The following is a 13,586-nucleotide window of genomic DNA, read 5'->3' on the forward strand; positions in this document are numbered from 1 at the left end:
GGAGGGAGAAGAAATGATAAGTTTTGGAAAACTCTTGGTAGTAAGACTACTTCTTATACTGGTCTTTTTACCAGTGTTACATGCTGTGAGTTTTTACATGTTCATCTTTCAAAAAAATGATGATCTCTTATTAAGATAGAGATCAGTCAATGAAAATTGAACAGTACCATGAATACTTAGTCACCAGAATTTTGGGACTTACGTAAACTACACATGTAAATCAGCAACAAGCATTGGGGTCTTTCTGAAGTAGTAGGTATCTGTCGCACCTTTTGTACTCTCAACCAGACAGATTTGGCTAGGGGATGACAAATTACTAGTGCAGCATAGTTAAATCTATAATACTTTATTTCCAAAAACAGCTACTAATAAATAAAAATACATAACTTACATAAAGTAATGATCATTATAGTAATGAACAAGTATTTAGCACATTGCAAATTTCAGTAAAAATGTCAAAATAGTATGAAATCTTCCCTTTGCCCCATATCTATTAACTCAATCCCCCTCCACCTACCTAAGCTTGACTATCTGTAACCAACTTTTGGTTTAGTTTTACAACTAGCACCAGAATTTTTCTCACATTTTGCATCATTTTACCTCAAACTCCAAAATATAATTTATTCTTTTTCACTTTACACTATTTTCCTTTAAAGCACCGTCATATTGTTTTCAATCTACATCATGACATATAGCTGTGGATGAAAGTTATCCATTTTCAAATCAGTGGATTGTTTTCTACTCCTTTCCAGGGACACATTGATACATGCAATGAAAACAGCCCAAAGAGCCCCTTACACAAGGCAAGTATTATGTTCATTTAAAATCATGTATAAGCTCCATGACCAGAACAGCTGCACTTTGCAAAATCCAAGCTGCAACAGTGGCAATTCTGTGAATATAATTTATTAATGACTCATGGCCTCACATCTACTCCTTCACACTGACTTCAAAATCGTCTTCCTCCTCATTCCCCTATTGTCTTTGGGGAAACAAGGGTTACGTTGATACCTGGGACTTGAAGGGCTCCAAATTTTCTACAGCAAGCTGAACTCCCAAATTAATGTGAACATAGATGGCAGTATTTGAGGCATGTGTGACTTGTAGGGTGGACTACAAAATCTCAAAATAAGAGTATTTGAAAATAGTCAGAACGCCAGAGAATGGAGCATTCAACTTATCATGAAGGTTCCTTCTTCTCAAGGGTGAGGACAACATTCTGATACACTTTGGTTCTTTCTCTTACAATCCCTGGAGGCAGGGGCCATAACTTTCACTGCCAATAACAGCCCATAGTGTGTGCCAAACAAACAGACAAACAAGGCTTACAGAACCATATGAAACAAACCATACACGTAAAGATAAACTGTTAGAACACTGAAAGAACAATGAACATGGAGATTGGCCATTGGTCACTCTTTAGGAAGTGTAATAGGCTGAACAGAGTCCTTCCAACTAGGGTGGGTCTAGAGCAGGGGTGTCAAACATGCAGTTTGGGGGCCAAACTGGCTGTTATCTGCTTCCTTCTCCCTCTCTCTTGCTACCTTCTGCATAACAGCTGGCTTTGCAAAGCTTGCTCAATTGCTCAGAACCTACAGAGCAAAACCTCTATTTTCTCCATTGGCTGAGGCTCCTGCCCCCTAGTCCCTTAGGGAAGAAAGGAAAGAGAAAGAGCTTCCTTTGTCCAGTTTCCTGGATCCTATGGGAGAAATACAAAGAAAGTGCTATACAAATGAGTGCTAACATTTTAAACATGTTTTAAGTTTTAAAAAAATATATTTGTGTTTGTCTGTGTTCTTTATAAAATTTATATCGCTGCTACTTAATCTTAAATAGGTACACACATGGCCCGAGTTGACATGGCTCAGCCCCTCAAGGTCTCATTTATGTCAGATCTGGCCCTCATAACAAATGAGTTTGACACCCCTGGTCTAGAGTGTTGTTCTTGCCCTTGGGAGGAAGGAACCTTCAAGTTAAGTCCAATGTTCTGGCTCTCTCTCGAGGGGAAGAGGGCACTCTGATATGCTTGGGATGTTACAAAGCTCATCTGATTCAAGGATGGAAAGGTGAATGCAAAGTGTAGATACAACAGTAGGACTAGACCACTTGCTGTAGGACTCTCTGCCTCAATGCTGCATCAGCCACAGTCTATATTGTACAGCAGGAGTGGCCAATGGTAGCTCTCCAGATGTTTTTTGCCTATAACTCCCATCAGCCCCAGCCAGCATGGCCAATGACTGGGGCTGATGGGAGTTGTAGGCAAAAAAAAATCTGGAGAGCTACCGCTGGCCACCCCTGTTGTACAGTGTCTGATAAACACTGACACTGAAGGCCCAGGTAGCAGCCTTGCAGATATCTGTACCGGATGCATTTGTATTGAATGCTGCTGATGTAGAAGCACTTCTTGTTGAATGAGCTGTGATCCCATCTAGGATCTGAAGGCCATGAGATTCATATGCCAAGGAGATGCAGTCCTTCTGGCAACCTGCTTCGTGTAGCCTTAGAAACCCTTATCCCCCTTGATTGCTGGATGAAAAGTCACAAAAAAGGGAATCTAACTTCCTAAAATGGCTTGGTCCTTCTGGTATATGCAAAGTGCTCTGCAAAGGTCAAGTGAGTGCCAATTCTCCCTAGGATGAGATGTCTTTGAGCAGAAGGTGACAAATATATTTTCTGTGAGTTGTGAAAAGGTATGTTGACCTTCGGAATGAAAGTTGGAACCACCAAGTCCTTATGGAAGATGCATAAGTCATTTCTGATGGAAACAGCACTTCAGGGGAACCTCCCTCAGAGGCTCAAATGGAGGACTAGTTACAGTCTGAAGAATGATATGAAGTCTCCAAGAGGGAAACTTGTGCACTGTAGGGGGCTGAGACAAAAGTAACTCCCTTGAAAAATCTCTTCACTGCTGGGTGCCTGGTGTATCCCTAACGGCTAGAAGGGCTATCTGGCAACAGAGAGTGCTTGCTCTTTAGACCCTGAGACTCTCCATCCTCTATGAAGGACAATACCTGAGAAAGATCCAAAGTGTCTGGTTGCAAGTATTTCCTCTTGCACCATATTCCTCATCAAAGGCTCCTTAGTAAGCTCGAGAGTCATGGAGTAAAAGGACAGGTCCTCTTGTGGATCAAAAACTGGCTAATTAATAGGAAGCAGAGAGTGAGTATAAATGGGCAGTCTTCACAGTGGAGGATGGTAAGCAGTGGGGTGCCACAGGGCTCAATACTGGGTCCCATGCTCTTTAACTTGTTCATTAATGATTTGGAGTTGGGAGTGAGCAGTAAAGTGGCCAAGTTTGCAGATGACACTAAATTGTTCAGGGTGGTGAGAACCAGAGAGGCATTCTAAAGGGATCTGTTGAGGCTGGGTGAGTGGGCGTCAACATGGCAGATGCGGTTCAATGTGGCCAAGTGCAAAGTAATGCACATTAGGGTCAAGAATCCCAGCTACAAATACAAGTTGATGGGTTGTGGCAGAGACTGACCAAGAGAAAGATCTTGGGGTCGTGGTAGATAACTCACTGAAAATGTCAAGACAGTGTGCGATTGCAATAAAAAAGGCCAACGCCATGCTGGGAATTATTAGGAAGGGAATTGAAAACAAATCAGCCAGTATCATAATGCCCCTGTATAAATTTATGATGTGGTCTCATTTGGAATACTGTGTACAATTCTGGTCACCGCACCTCAAAAAGGATATTATAGCATTGAAAAAAGTCCAGAAAAGGGCAACTAGAATGATTAAAGCTTTGGAACACTTTCCCTATGAAAAAAGGTTAAAACGCTTGGGGCTTTTTAGCTTGGAGAAACGTCAACTGCGAGGTGACATGATATAGGTTTACAAGATTATGCATGGCATGGAGAAAGAGAAAGAAGTACTTTTCTCCCTTTCTCACAATACAAGAATTCGTGGGCATTCAATGAAATTGCTGAGCAGTCAGGTTAAAACGGATAAAAGGAAGTACTTCTTCACCCAAAAGATGATTAATATGTGGAATTCACTGCCACAGGAGGTGGTGGCAGCTACAAGCACAGCCAGCTTCAAGAGGGGATTGGATAAAAATATGGAGCAGAGGTCAATCAGTGGCTATTACTCACAGTATATATATTTGGCCACTGTGTGACACAGAGTGTTGCACTGGATGGGCTATTGGCCTGATCCAACATGGCTTTTCATATGATGAAGCCTTCCAAGAACTGTTGTAAATTCTGAAAGTGGAGCTTCTCTGCACTGCTATCATGGTCTGAAGGACCTGATCAGAGAAATCCTGTGTGATCTCAATCTCCATTCTGTCAGACAAAGCTAAGCTAGATATGGATGACAGATAGGACCCTGGGTTAGCATAATGGGCAACAGTGGAAGTTTCCATGGAGGTTGACAGGGCTTTTTTCTGAAAAAGATGCCAGAACTCTCAAGAAGGAAATGAAGGAGAAACACATAGGTGCCCCTCATGAACTTTTAAATTTTTTTTGAGAATTTTGTGTCCACAAAGAGGCTCTGGAACTCTGTTCTTCTGCATCCCCCCAGGAAAAAAGCCCTGGAGATTGAACTGATGATATCAGTTGGCTGGAAAACCAAGGTCTCCTGGGCTAAAATGAGGCTAGGGCAAATCAGCGCTGCCTCCTGCTGTTTCATTTTTTCCAGGACCTTTGAAATCAAAGGTATGGGGGGAAAGGCATAACGAAGGCCTGATGGCAAAGGAGACATCAGAGCATCAACTTGGTCTGCTTGATGACACTGGTGTCTTGAGAAGAAGCTGGGTGTCTTGGCATTTGTTGGGGAGGCAAAGAGATCTACAAACAGTAGGCCAGAATGTAGAACCAGGAACTGGAATGTTTCCTGGCTGAGGACCACTCCCCCTAGTCTAGCCTGGTGCTGCTGAACCAGTCTGAATATTTGCTATGCGCTGATGTGTTCTGCCTAAGACATGAGGATAGTTTACTCCTGCTGCAGCTTCTTGGCTTTTGTGACTCCCTGGTGGTTCACATGTACCTTGGCCGTGGTGTTGTCTGTCTGTATGCATATATTCAATTAAGACAGATGGTCTAGGATGTGGAGAAGTGCCAGATGAACTGCACACAGCTCCAAAAGATTGATGCTGAGGCCCAGTGCGCAGTGGGCTCAGTCCATCAGGCTGGCATCTGTTGTGATCTGTAGGTCTGTGGTCACTTGGAAGGGTTTGCCTACAAGCAAGTGTTTCCTAGTTGTCCACCAAAGAAGATCCTTTCTGAGATGCTGACTCTGATGTGCTTTCAGAAGGCTGTGAGCCTTTGATATGGCAATAGCATCCATGCCCAGACCCAAGGACTGTCTTGATAGCTACAATCCTGTAACATGGAAGATGTGCTAAGATCATCAGGTTCATTGATTTCACAGAGAATAACCTGTTTCATGGTCTGAACAGTCTTCTCTGCTCTGTCTAGTGGAAGAAACACTTTTTCTGGATTTAATCTATCACTGACCCAAAATACATGATAATTTGGGCAAGTGTTGGCTCTTCTGGAGGCTGCTTAGGGAACCATGACTGGAGAGGCACTGGATAGTGTCCTGAGTGCCTGCTTTTGTGAAGGTGACTTTATAAAGAGGTCATCGAAGTAGGGATGGGTATAGATTCCTTTGAGATGCAGGCTTGCAACAAGTGAGATTATCAGTTTTGTGAATATCTGGGGCACTAATGCCCACCTAAATGGCATGGCCATGATCTGTAAGTGTATTTGACTGAAGCTGAATCTCAGATACTCAGATGTTCCAGGGAGTTATCAGCATGTGAAGATATGCCTTGGTCAAATAAGTGGAGAAGATTATGAAGTCCTCTGGCTGCTGGGTCTCCACAATAGTCTTCAAGGTCTCAATTTTGAACTTTCTGTACCTTATAACCTGTTCAGAAATGTGAGGTCGAGGATAGCTTTCCAGTCCCCATTCTTTTGGAGAAGTATGAAATAATAGAATAGATGCCCAGGAACCTTTGTGATGATGGCACAGTTTCAATGGTGGTGATCTTCAGCAGATGTCTGATGGCATCTTGTTTGTGCTGCCTCTTGATGGCGCAGTGAGGGACCAATGAGCTCAAGAATCTGTCATGAGGTGGGCTGACATTCTATTGAATAGCCATGGGTTATAGTTTCTTTTACCTATTTGTTGGTGACTGATAAATTCCAGGCTTCATGGAATTTTTGAAGTCATCCCCCCACTGAAGCTAGATCGGTATCATGTTTGTTGGTGCTTGGGCTGAATTGTGCTCTGAAGTTCGGCTTTGATTTGGTCCATGACTGCCACTTGGAGTCTGATCTAAATTGTGGAAGCATTCTGTAAGAATGAAAGTACTGCGAACCGTGATTTTTCTGCCATCTCTCCTACCTTTTATAAATGAACAACATGACCTTCTTCTTGTCCTTGGCCTCAATTAAGATGTCCTCTAGGCTGTCCCCAAATAGCTTGCCACCCAGGAAAGGCCAAGATGTCATATAAGACTTAGAAAGGGAGTCCACATTCCAGAACTTGAGCTAGAGATGTCTTCTGGCTACCGCTGTGGAAACTATGGCCCTTGCTGAGATCATATCCAGGCTAGCATCAGACATGTGCTACCCTCTCAAAATTGTGCATGTAACTTGACAGGTGCTGATTTAAAGCTGGGTATTCTTGGGACAATTTACAAAGCCACCAGAGAAATGGAAACAAAAGCTTTAATGGAGAAGGCAATGGCCTCATGCCTCTGCAAAGAGCTGAGTCACTTTTTTTGATCATCAGGATCTTTAAGGGTACCCTCTCCCTCTTTTGGAAGAGCCACCTCCAATGCTAAGCTTGTTACAGGAGCATCTACCACTGCAACTTTCAATAAGTTGGCTACTTTGGGAGGAAAAGAGTACATGGTTATTGGTAGGATCTGACAATTCCTTTTCTATCTCAGGTTTTTCAAAAGGAATGGAAGGGAAAAGTTGAACCCAGCTTTCTAACCCTAGAGAAAACCTCATCATCATCCTGTTCCAGATCTGCATCAGAATCCTAAGGGAGAATCTGTGTCTTCAGATCTATAGTATGAGAGATTTGAATAATTGCTCCTAATGGGAAAGGTGCTTTTATAGGCAGCGTTTGCTGGCGAAGAGGAGCCCTGGCATTTCTTTTCATCTAGAGGCCTTGAAGTAGCTAATTTTTTAAAGGTGTTTGATTGGTGAGGGGGGAAGAGGCCTTGAGTTAGGAAGGTAAAGAAGCTCTTTTTTTTCTCTAACTGACTGGAGACAAATTGTTTTAGCCAGTCCTGGAAGCCTGGTGGAACAACAAAGAACTCTCCTTCCTCCTGGCATCCCCCCTAGTGCGGAGCTACTATCTCTCTTTGACTCGCTGCTTCAATAGCCGCAGAAGGCTGCATTAAGCAGGCCTGATGAGCTGTCCCAACTAATCAGTAGGGAATGCAGTTTTGACACAAAAAAAAATCAAGCCTGCTTCTTAATAATCCAACCCAGGCAATCTGTGGTCTATTGCTCTGCCACTGTGGGTCAGCAGGGCAGGTTGGTTTGCAGGGATGTCCTGTTTTGCTGCCTGGAGACCACCTCCCCCAACTCTCCCTCAGAGGAGGTCCTATGATCAGAAACCTCAGCTGCATGCATTACCATAACTGAAGCAGTAGGCAAAAGGCAAACAGACATGGGGTGGACAAGGCCAGAACAAGTTTCTTTTGTAAACAAAGGGAAAGGCACACATATGGAAAAATAAAAACAAAGTGCAACCAAAGGAGCTCTTTAAAGGAAAATCTCAGGAGCTTTCAAAATCCACTGCTCTCTCAGATGGAGGCAAGAACAAGACTGAGAGTAGGTTCCTCCCCCCTTCATGGAAAATGCAATCAGTTTCCTGCCTCCAGGGATTATGGGAAGAAGAACCCAAGTGTATCAGAGTGTCCTCTTCCCCTTGAGAGAGAACTGAAGATAAGACAGACAGTGACAAGCAGCACCAACAGCTGTTACCTGTGTAAGTTTAAAAGAAAAGAGGTATGCCACTTTGACATCCAGCAGCTGCCATTTGTTCAACAGACTGCACCATCACCATAGTCTTTGCAGTTCCATTCAAGAAGGTTGCTTTCTGAACTACAGCAAATTCATCAACTTCTGTCAAATTAGCCAAGTTTGCTTTGCCACTGCAGGTTTTCTTTTTTATTACTGCTGAACTCAAACTCCTGCCTTATTTCTTCTGTGCTGCAAACTATTAACCATCAACAGAGACCCGTCTCTTTTCAGTTTGTGATCTTTTCCTTTTCATCCTTTGGGATGCACAGGCTAGATCTCCCAGGAGAACTTGTAGCTCTCTTTATTACTTCCACCCACCTAGAAAGAGAGAACAGAATATAAAGATTCAAGGCCATAATTATTTTAATCTGCTACATTTGATTTTCAGTAGCCAGATTAACACTTCTCATTTACCTTTACTGAACCTTTCTGGAAGATTAAGCATACTCAACAATTCTTAAAACCTACATTACTGCAAATGACAGCATCCCAGTAATCTGATGCTTTGGGCACAGATTTTCACTATTAGGCTACTTGCTATGGTTGGGGGGGCATTAACTAAGAGAAGCACTACACCTCTTTTCCACTGCCTAGTCAATGTCTCACTAGATCAGTTTGAAGAGGAACAGTAGATCAAGAGTCATTTTTAAAATTCCTTCTAGTTTTCCTTTCACCATCTCCTGTGTTCCAGCACTCAGCAATGAACATGACCTGTTATTTAAAAGCTAAAAACTAAACAGGCCACTTCCTTTCTGAATCCCAGAGGTTTCCTCACTGGCTGACCAGAACAATGAACAGAAGCAATCCTAAGATATCTCAGGACAACCAAATCATTTTGAAAAAGTACAGTGGTGAGAAAATGGCAGTTACCTTTCAAAGGTGTACTTGCTTTCAGCCCTGAAGAAATACACATGGGACTTGAACTGCAGCTTGAAGACATAATCTTTCTGAATGCCATCCGCTTCCACTGGGATTCCAACTGTATAACCAAGGAGTGGTAAACTGGCCAGTGGGTAATCATCCTGCAAAAAAACCAGGTTGCTTAGTGTCTTCCTTTGTCAATCATCATGTAATTAACAGCCAAAGAAAACAAACTAGTTTTATTTATGCCAATGAGACCCTTATTAATGCTTTGTCTGGAAAACTGTAATTCTTACCCAGGCTGACTCCCGTTTATTATCTACTCTTTCCCCCAACCAGGTGCCTTTAAAAACCAACTTGTTTACAAACACCAAATGATGGAAGTCTTGCTGTTAGTGCTGTGTTCATGATTAGGTTGTGGTGGTCTGGCACTGGAAAGAAACCTTAAGGGGAGGTGAAAATTACACCTGCTGTTTCCGTCCTGGTGGTACAAAAGACTCCTGTGTCAATTAAGGTCAGAACTAGCACATATACAGAGGCACACTGAAGTATTTCTATGCCTGTTTTATTCAGTTCTGAAGCAATTCTACATCCATCTCACCTGGTGAGTTTTGTAGAAAAAAAGGCAGAAGTTTGTGAAGACAACCCACAGCTTCTGCCAACCATTACTGTTTTTGAACTTCCTCAGCAGATATCCTGATAATTGGTTCTACATGTAAAGGAGTAAAAAAATTATGAGATCATTATTTATACTTCCAAACAAAACATGCTACTGACATTGCAGATTTTAAAATGATTCAGAGCCACAAAGGCTCTGAGGCTACAAGTCTATTCTGCGTGATCAAATTGTTTTGTGTAACAACACACATGTTCCTTTACTGTAGTGGAGATACTGTCTTCCCAGAACTTGAAGTGCAATATTTTATCCCTTGCAAATTCTATATTGTTTCTAACCACCACAGCAACTGCTAATGTGGCTGCATTCCAGGCACCTTCCAAGTATTTCCTGTATTGCAAGTAATGACTAGCAAAGGAACCTCCTCCCCAGTAACTGCATATTTTAAACCTTCTCTCCCCCACCCCTTTCTCTGGTGCCTTTGTGCTCAGCATTATGAAACCACAAGACTGGAATACTCATCTAGCTTTAAAAGAAAAACAGGCCAACACAGCAGTGCCTTCCCCATTGAATTTATGTTTTACACTCAAAAGAGTCTCTTAGATGCAGAGTTTGCATCCATCCATATTTTAAAAACAAAGAGGGGGTAGGATGGGAGAAAGAGAAGCAGCTATACATTCCACCCCACCATAGCATGATTACTCTTCTCCACCTACACACATTGACCAGATCAGATGATTCACTATTTCCATTGGGTCAAGAGCTGTAGGACTGTTATCACTGAGAAAGAGTCATCTCCTGGGTAAGCTGGTTACTTCTGCAATCCTCTAACCATCTACTTTTACTGTAGTCACACACCTGAGCTCATCTTCTCATGTAATTAGGCCCCTACAGATTACCAGCCAGGCAACTCTAATGATCTGTAGCACTACTTTAAATGTTAGCTCAGGTGGACTTGACAGCTGTCCATTAGTTTTCAGTCTGTCTTTTAGTTCCAGCATCTTCCTTACGCAACACACAAACTCTTGGGTTGGTGAATGAGACAAGACAGTTGAAAGAAAGAAAAGCACAAAATAAAGCAAGATGAAGAGGCAGGGCTCTGCAGAGTACATAGAAGAAATACCAACAGTATTTAAGTAAATGTTCTGATAAACTGAAACCAGAGTTGTATAATACAAACCCCAGTGGGAAAAAAGCTATTGACTGAGATCAAATCTAACCCAAAAGGGATTAAATCAGTAGATTCTGGCAATAGGCTTCAGGGCTTCCTAACATGCTCTCACCAGATCCTCAATACTGTTCCCAGTGTTTTAATAGAGATGGCACAGGCAAGAATATCAGCGCAGACTACCCACTCTTTCTGTCAGTAATGAGTATGGCAGAAGCAGTTTTACCTGAATCATGCACAGATAGTCGGACAAGGATAGGCTCTGGTTCCTGTACCAGCAAACATGGGTGATTGTGTTGGGCCGTTGAGTCTGGCCCAGCAGATAGCGAGGAGGAAGCTCTGGAGAAACAGTGACAGAGCAGAAAACTAAGCAGAAAGAGGGCAGAGAGAGAAAAATAAAGATTTAGAACAAGCAAAGGTAGTACATAAAAGGTATGTTAAAAGAAATATGAAAAAGCAAATGGTGCCTTAAAGAGGGAAGAGATGCAAAGATGCCATGAGAATTCACTATTCAGGGTCTAAGATGACCACTTACGGTGCTTTGGGGGAAAAGAAGATAAATAAAATTTACCAAAGAAAGAAAAGGGACTATTAGAAGAAGAAAATGCCAGTAGGTGAAACTGCCAACTTTTAAATTCCCATCCAAAATCTATTTTTCCATTTGTTATTAGTGTGAAAAGGCAGCAGCCATAGTTGTCTAGGTGATCAAGTTTATTAATCATAGTTATAAACAGTGCAGAGAAACCAAGAACTGGCATATTTCAGAATCTATTGCTGCATTTTGTAAAACGACTTCTATCTTTCAGAAACGAAGTGAGAAAATGCAATTTTAGAGAAGTAATGCTTAAAACAGCTTCAGCAGCAGATACCCTTTGCACATTTCTACTTAGGGGAGCCCAATGAATAGCTCAAGGTTCAAAAATGAAGACACAGATATTCATGTCATTGCCCTGTATGTCTTACAATTCTTTTCCCATTTATTACGGCACTGCCTAGAGATCAAACCTAGATGCTGAGTCAAGACAGGCTCTCATGCACATCTAGGCTTTGACAGTTCAAATACGATAGGGTGGAAGAACAGTTTACAAAGAGAGAAAGGACCTGGGAAGAAAATATGGGGATTCAGGTGTGGTCCCCCTTTTTTAATCTTCTTTCCTCAAAGCACCCCTAACCAGAAACATAGAAAGAACATGCAATGACCACATGTACACACACGCTCACTTGCTCTCTCACGTGGCCACTGAAATTACTGACGGCAATGGTGAGGGTACCCCACATATACAAACAGTGCAGAGAAACCAGCAACCAAGACAAGACTGGTAAGTGAAAGTGGCATGTGCTTTGCTGCTGGGTACCTCGACGGCCACACTGTGATCAGTCATGGAGACACTGGTGTTGCGGTACCAGCAGACATGCATGGTAGTGTTGGCACGGTGGTGGCTCTGCCTGTCCAGGGAGCTACGAGAAGAATGTATGTCCTCTTCGGACTCTTGTTCTAGAGAAACCTCATCAGAGGATCCTGAGGGAGGAGAAGGGAGCAAGAATTTAACAGACTGTTTTATGTGGATAGTGCTAGCGACATGGATCCCTTAAGTATGTTGGAACCTCTCTCTCAACAGAAAGGGTCAGTGTGCCTCCATGGCTTCATAATCCAAAACTTTTCAGAGTTGACTTCTCTCAGTCATTATGCTAAAAACAAAAAAATGTAGCTTGAGGATGGGGGTGGGGGGTGGAACCATTGGAGAGAGGTCTTAATTTCTTGTAAGGGTTGGATGCACTACTCAAAGAAGAAAACTGGACAGAGGAATGTCACAGGTGGCTCAGTAGCCATGGAGGGAAAACCCACAGATAAGAGGAGCCAGTCAGGAGAATGCAAGATATAAACATCTAGTCACACCTAAAAGAACTGAGGTTTAAAGGGACTGATGCTTTCCAATGGAAAAAAGTGGGAAAGGAAAAATAATGCAAAATGCATTACTACTATTGCTTTCCCAGCTGGAGTTTTCATATTTACCAAGCCTGAAGCACCAGGAAGGAGCTGGTTGCTCTAGCCAAAAGGTTTGTATGCTATGTGATCTATGCTATTTTTGTCTTAAGGAAGCATGCAGACTGCACATCTATCCAGGATTCAAAAACTGCAAGCAGCATATTACTCACTGTTAGAACGGCTGCACATGGAATTGTCTAGAGACATCTCTTTCTCACTGGATTTCTTGGCAATTTCAATTGCCATGTTTAGATCATCCATCCATTTTCCCATTTCTAGACGAGTGCTGGGAAAAATAAATGGGACAGTTAGCACTCAACTGCTGTATGTAGTTTACTGTGTTCATCCAATATTTAGGGCGATGCCATTATAGTTTATATATTTCCACATAAAGGCAAGGTTTGCCACTAGAATTACTATTCAACCATTTTGTACTCCATACAGTTTCAAGTTTACAAAGTCATAGAGGGATTAGCAGTATACTAAGATACCGACATATTTCAACAGCCAGGATGCAGCCTCCTGGACATGGCTTTGGAGCATATGTCCAGGCAGAGTGTGGGAAGCAGATTGCTGTTTATGACTTTAAACAGATAATCTTCCACTCTCCCTTGCTTAGGCTGGAGTGGAGGAGGGGATGGCATGCATGCACATATGCAGAAGAAAATCCAGTGTGATTAGCAATGCAAGCTATAGAGATTTCAGAGGGTTTAAATAACTCTGGACAGAACCACACTATAAAAGACCAATTTTAAACCACCCCTTTCCAGTCCTTGCCTTTTTGTTAACTGCAATGTTTACCTTGCTGCCACAACTATGGTTTTTTGAGCTGAATAGATTGTGAAGCAATGAGGAACAGACCATTCATTTTCACTCTCTTCCACCTGCAACAAAGGAAATTTGCCTCATTACTCAGTTAATGCTGACTCAGATTTATAATATAAACAGACAGAAAAA

At 42.3% G+C, this 13,586-nt stretch overlaps 1 protein-coding gene and 1 long non-coding RNA gene across 5 annotated transcripts in view; both read right to left on the minus strand.

The window, feature by feature from the left end:
* Positions 1-330: 330 nt before the first annotated feature.
* LOC132574040 (uncharacterized) lies at positions 331-927 on the minus strand. Its single transcript, XR_009555587.1, has 2 exons — positions 847-927; positions 331-648 (listed from the first exon to the last, which is right to left on the minus strand). It is a non-coding gene; the product is annotated as an uncharacterized LOC132574040 (long non-coding RNA).
* A 5,739-nt stretch (positions 928-6,666) lies between these two features.
* Positions 6,667-13,586, minus strand: part of FARP2 (FERM, ARH/RhoGEF and pleckstrin domain protein 2) — a 132,708-nt gene continuing 125,788 nt past the window's right edge. For 2 of the 4 annotated variants that reach the window (XM_060242107.1, XM_060242106.1), the window contains exons 22-27: positions 13,431-13,513; positions 12,800-12,915; positions 11,998-12,161; positions 9,460-9,567; positions 8,868-9,019; positions 6,667-8,315 (exon numbers count right to left, since the gene is read on the minus strand). In XM_060242107.1, the coding sequence (XP_060098090.1) occupies positions 8,225-8,315; positions 8,868-9,019; positions 9,460-9,567; positions 11,998-12,161; positions 12,800-12,915; positions 13,431-13,513 (714 nt within the window). In that variant the 3' untranslated portion in view covers positions 6,667-8,224. Of the gene's footprint in view, positions 8,316-8,867; positions 9,020-9,459; positions 9,568-10,868; positions 11,009-11,997; positions 12,162-12,799; positions 12,916-13,430; positions 13,514-13,586 lie in introns of those variants that run through there. The other 2 variants (XM_060242108.1, XM_060242110.1) reach the window with 2 other exon arrangements.

This window comes from Heteronotia binoei, chromosome 6 (genome assembly GCF_032191835.1).
Source record: "Heteronotia binoei isolate CCM8104 ecotype False Entrance Well chromosome 6, APGP_CSIRO_Hbin_v1, whole genome shotgun sequence".
Classification (NCBI taxonomy): Eukaryota; Metazoa; Chordata; class Lepidosauria; order Squamata; family Gekkonidae; genus Heteronotia; species Heteronotia binoei.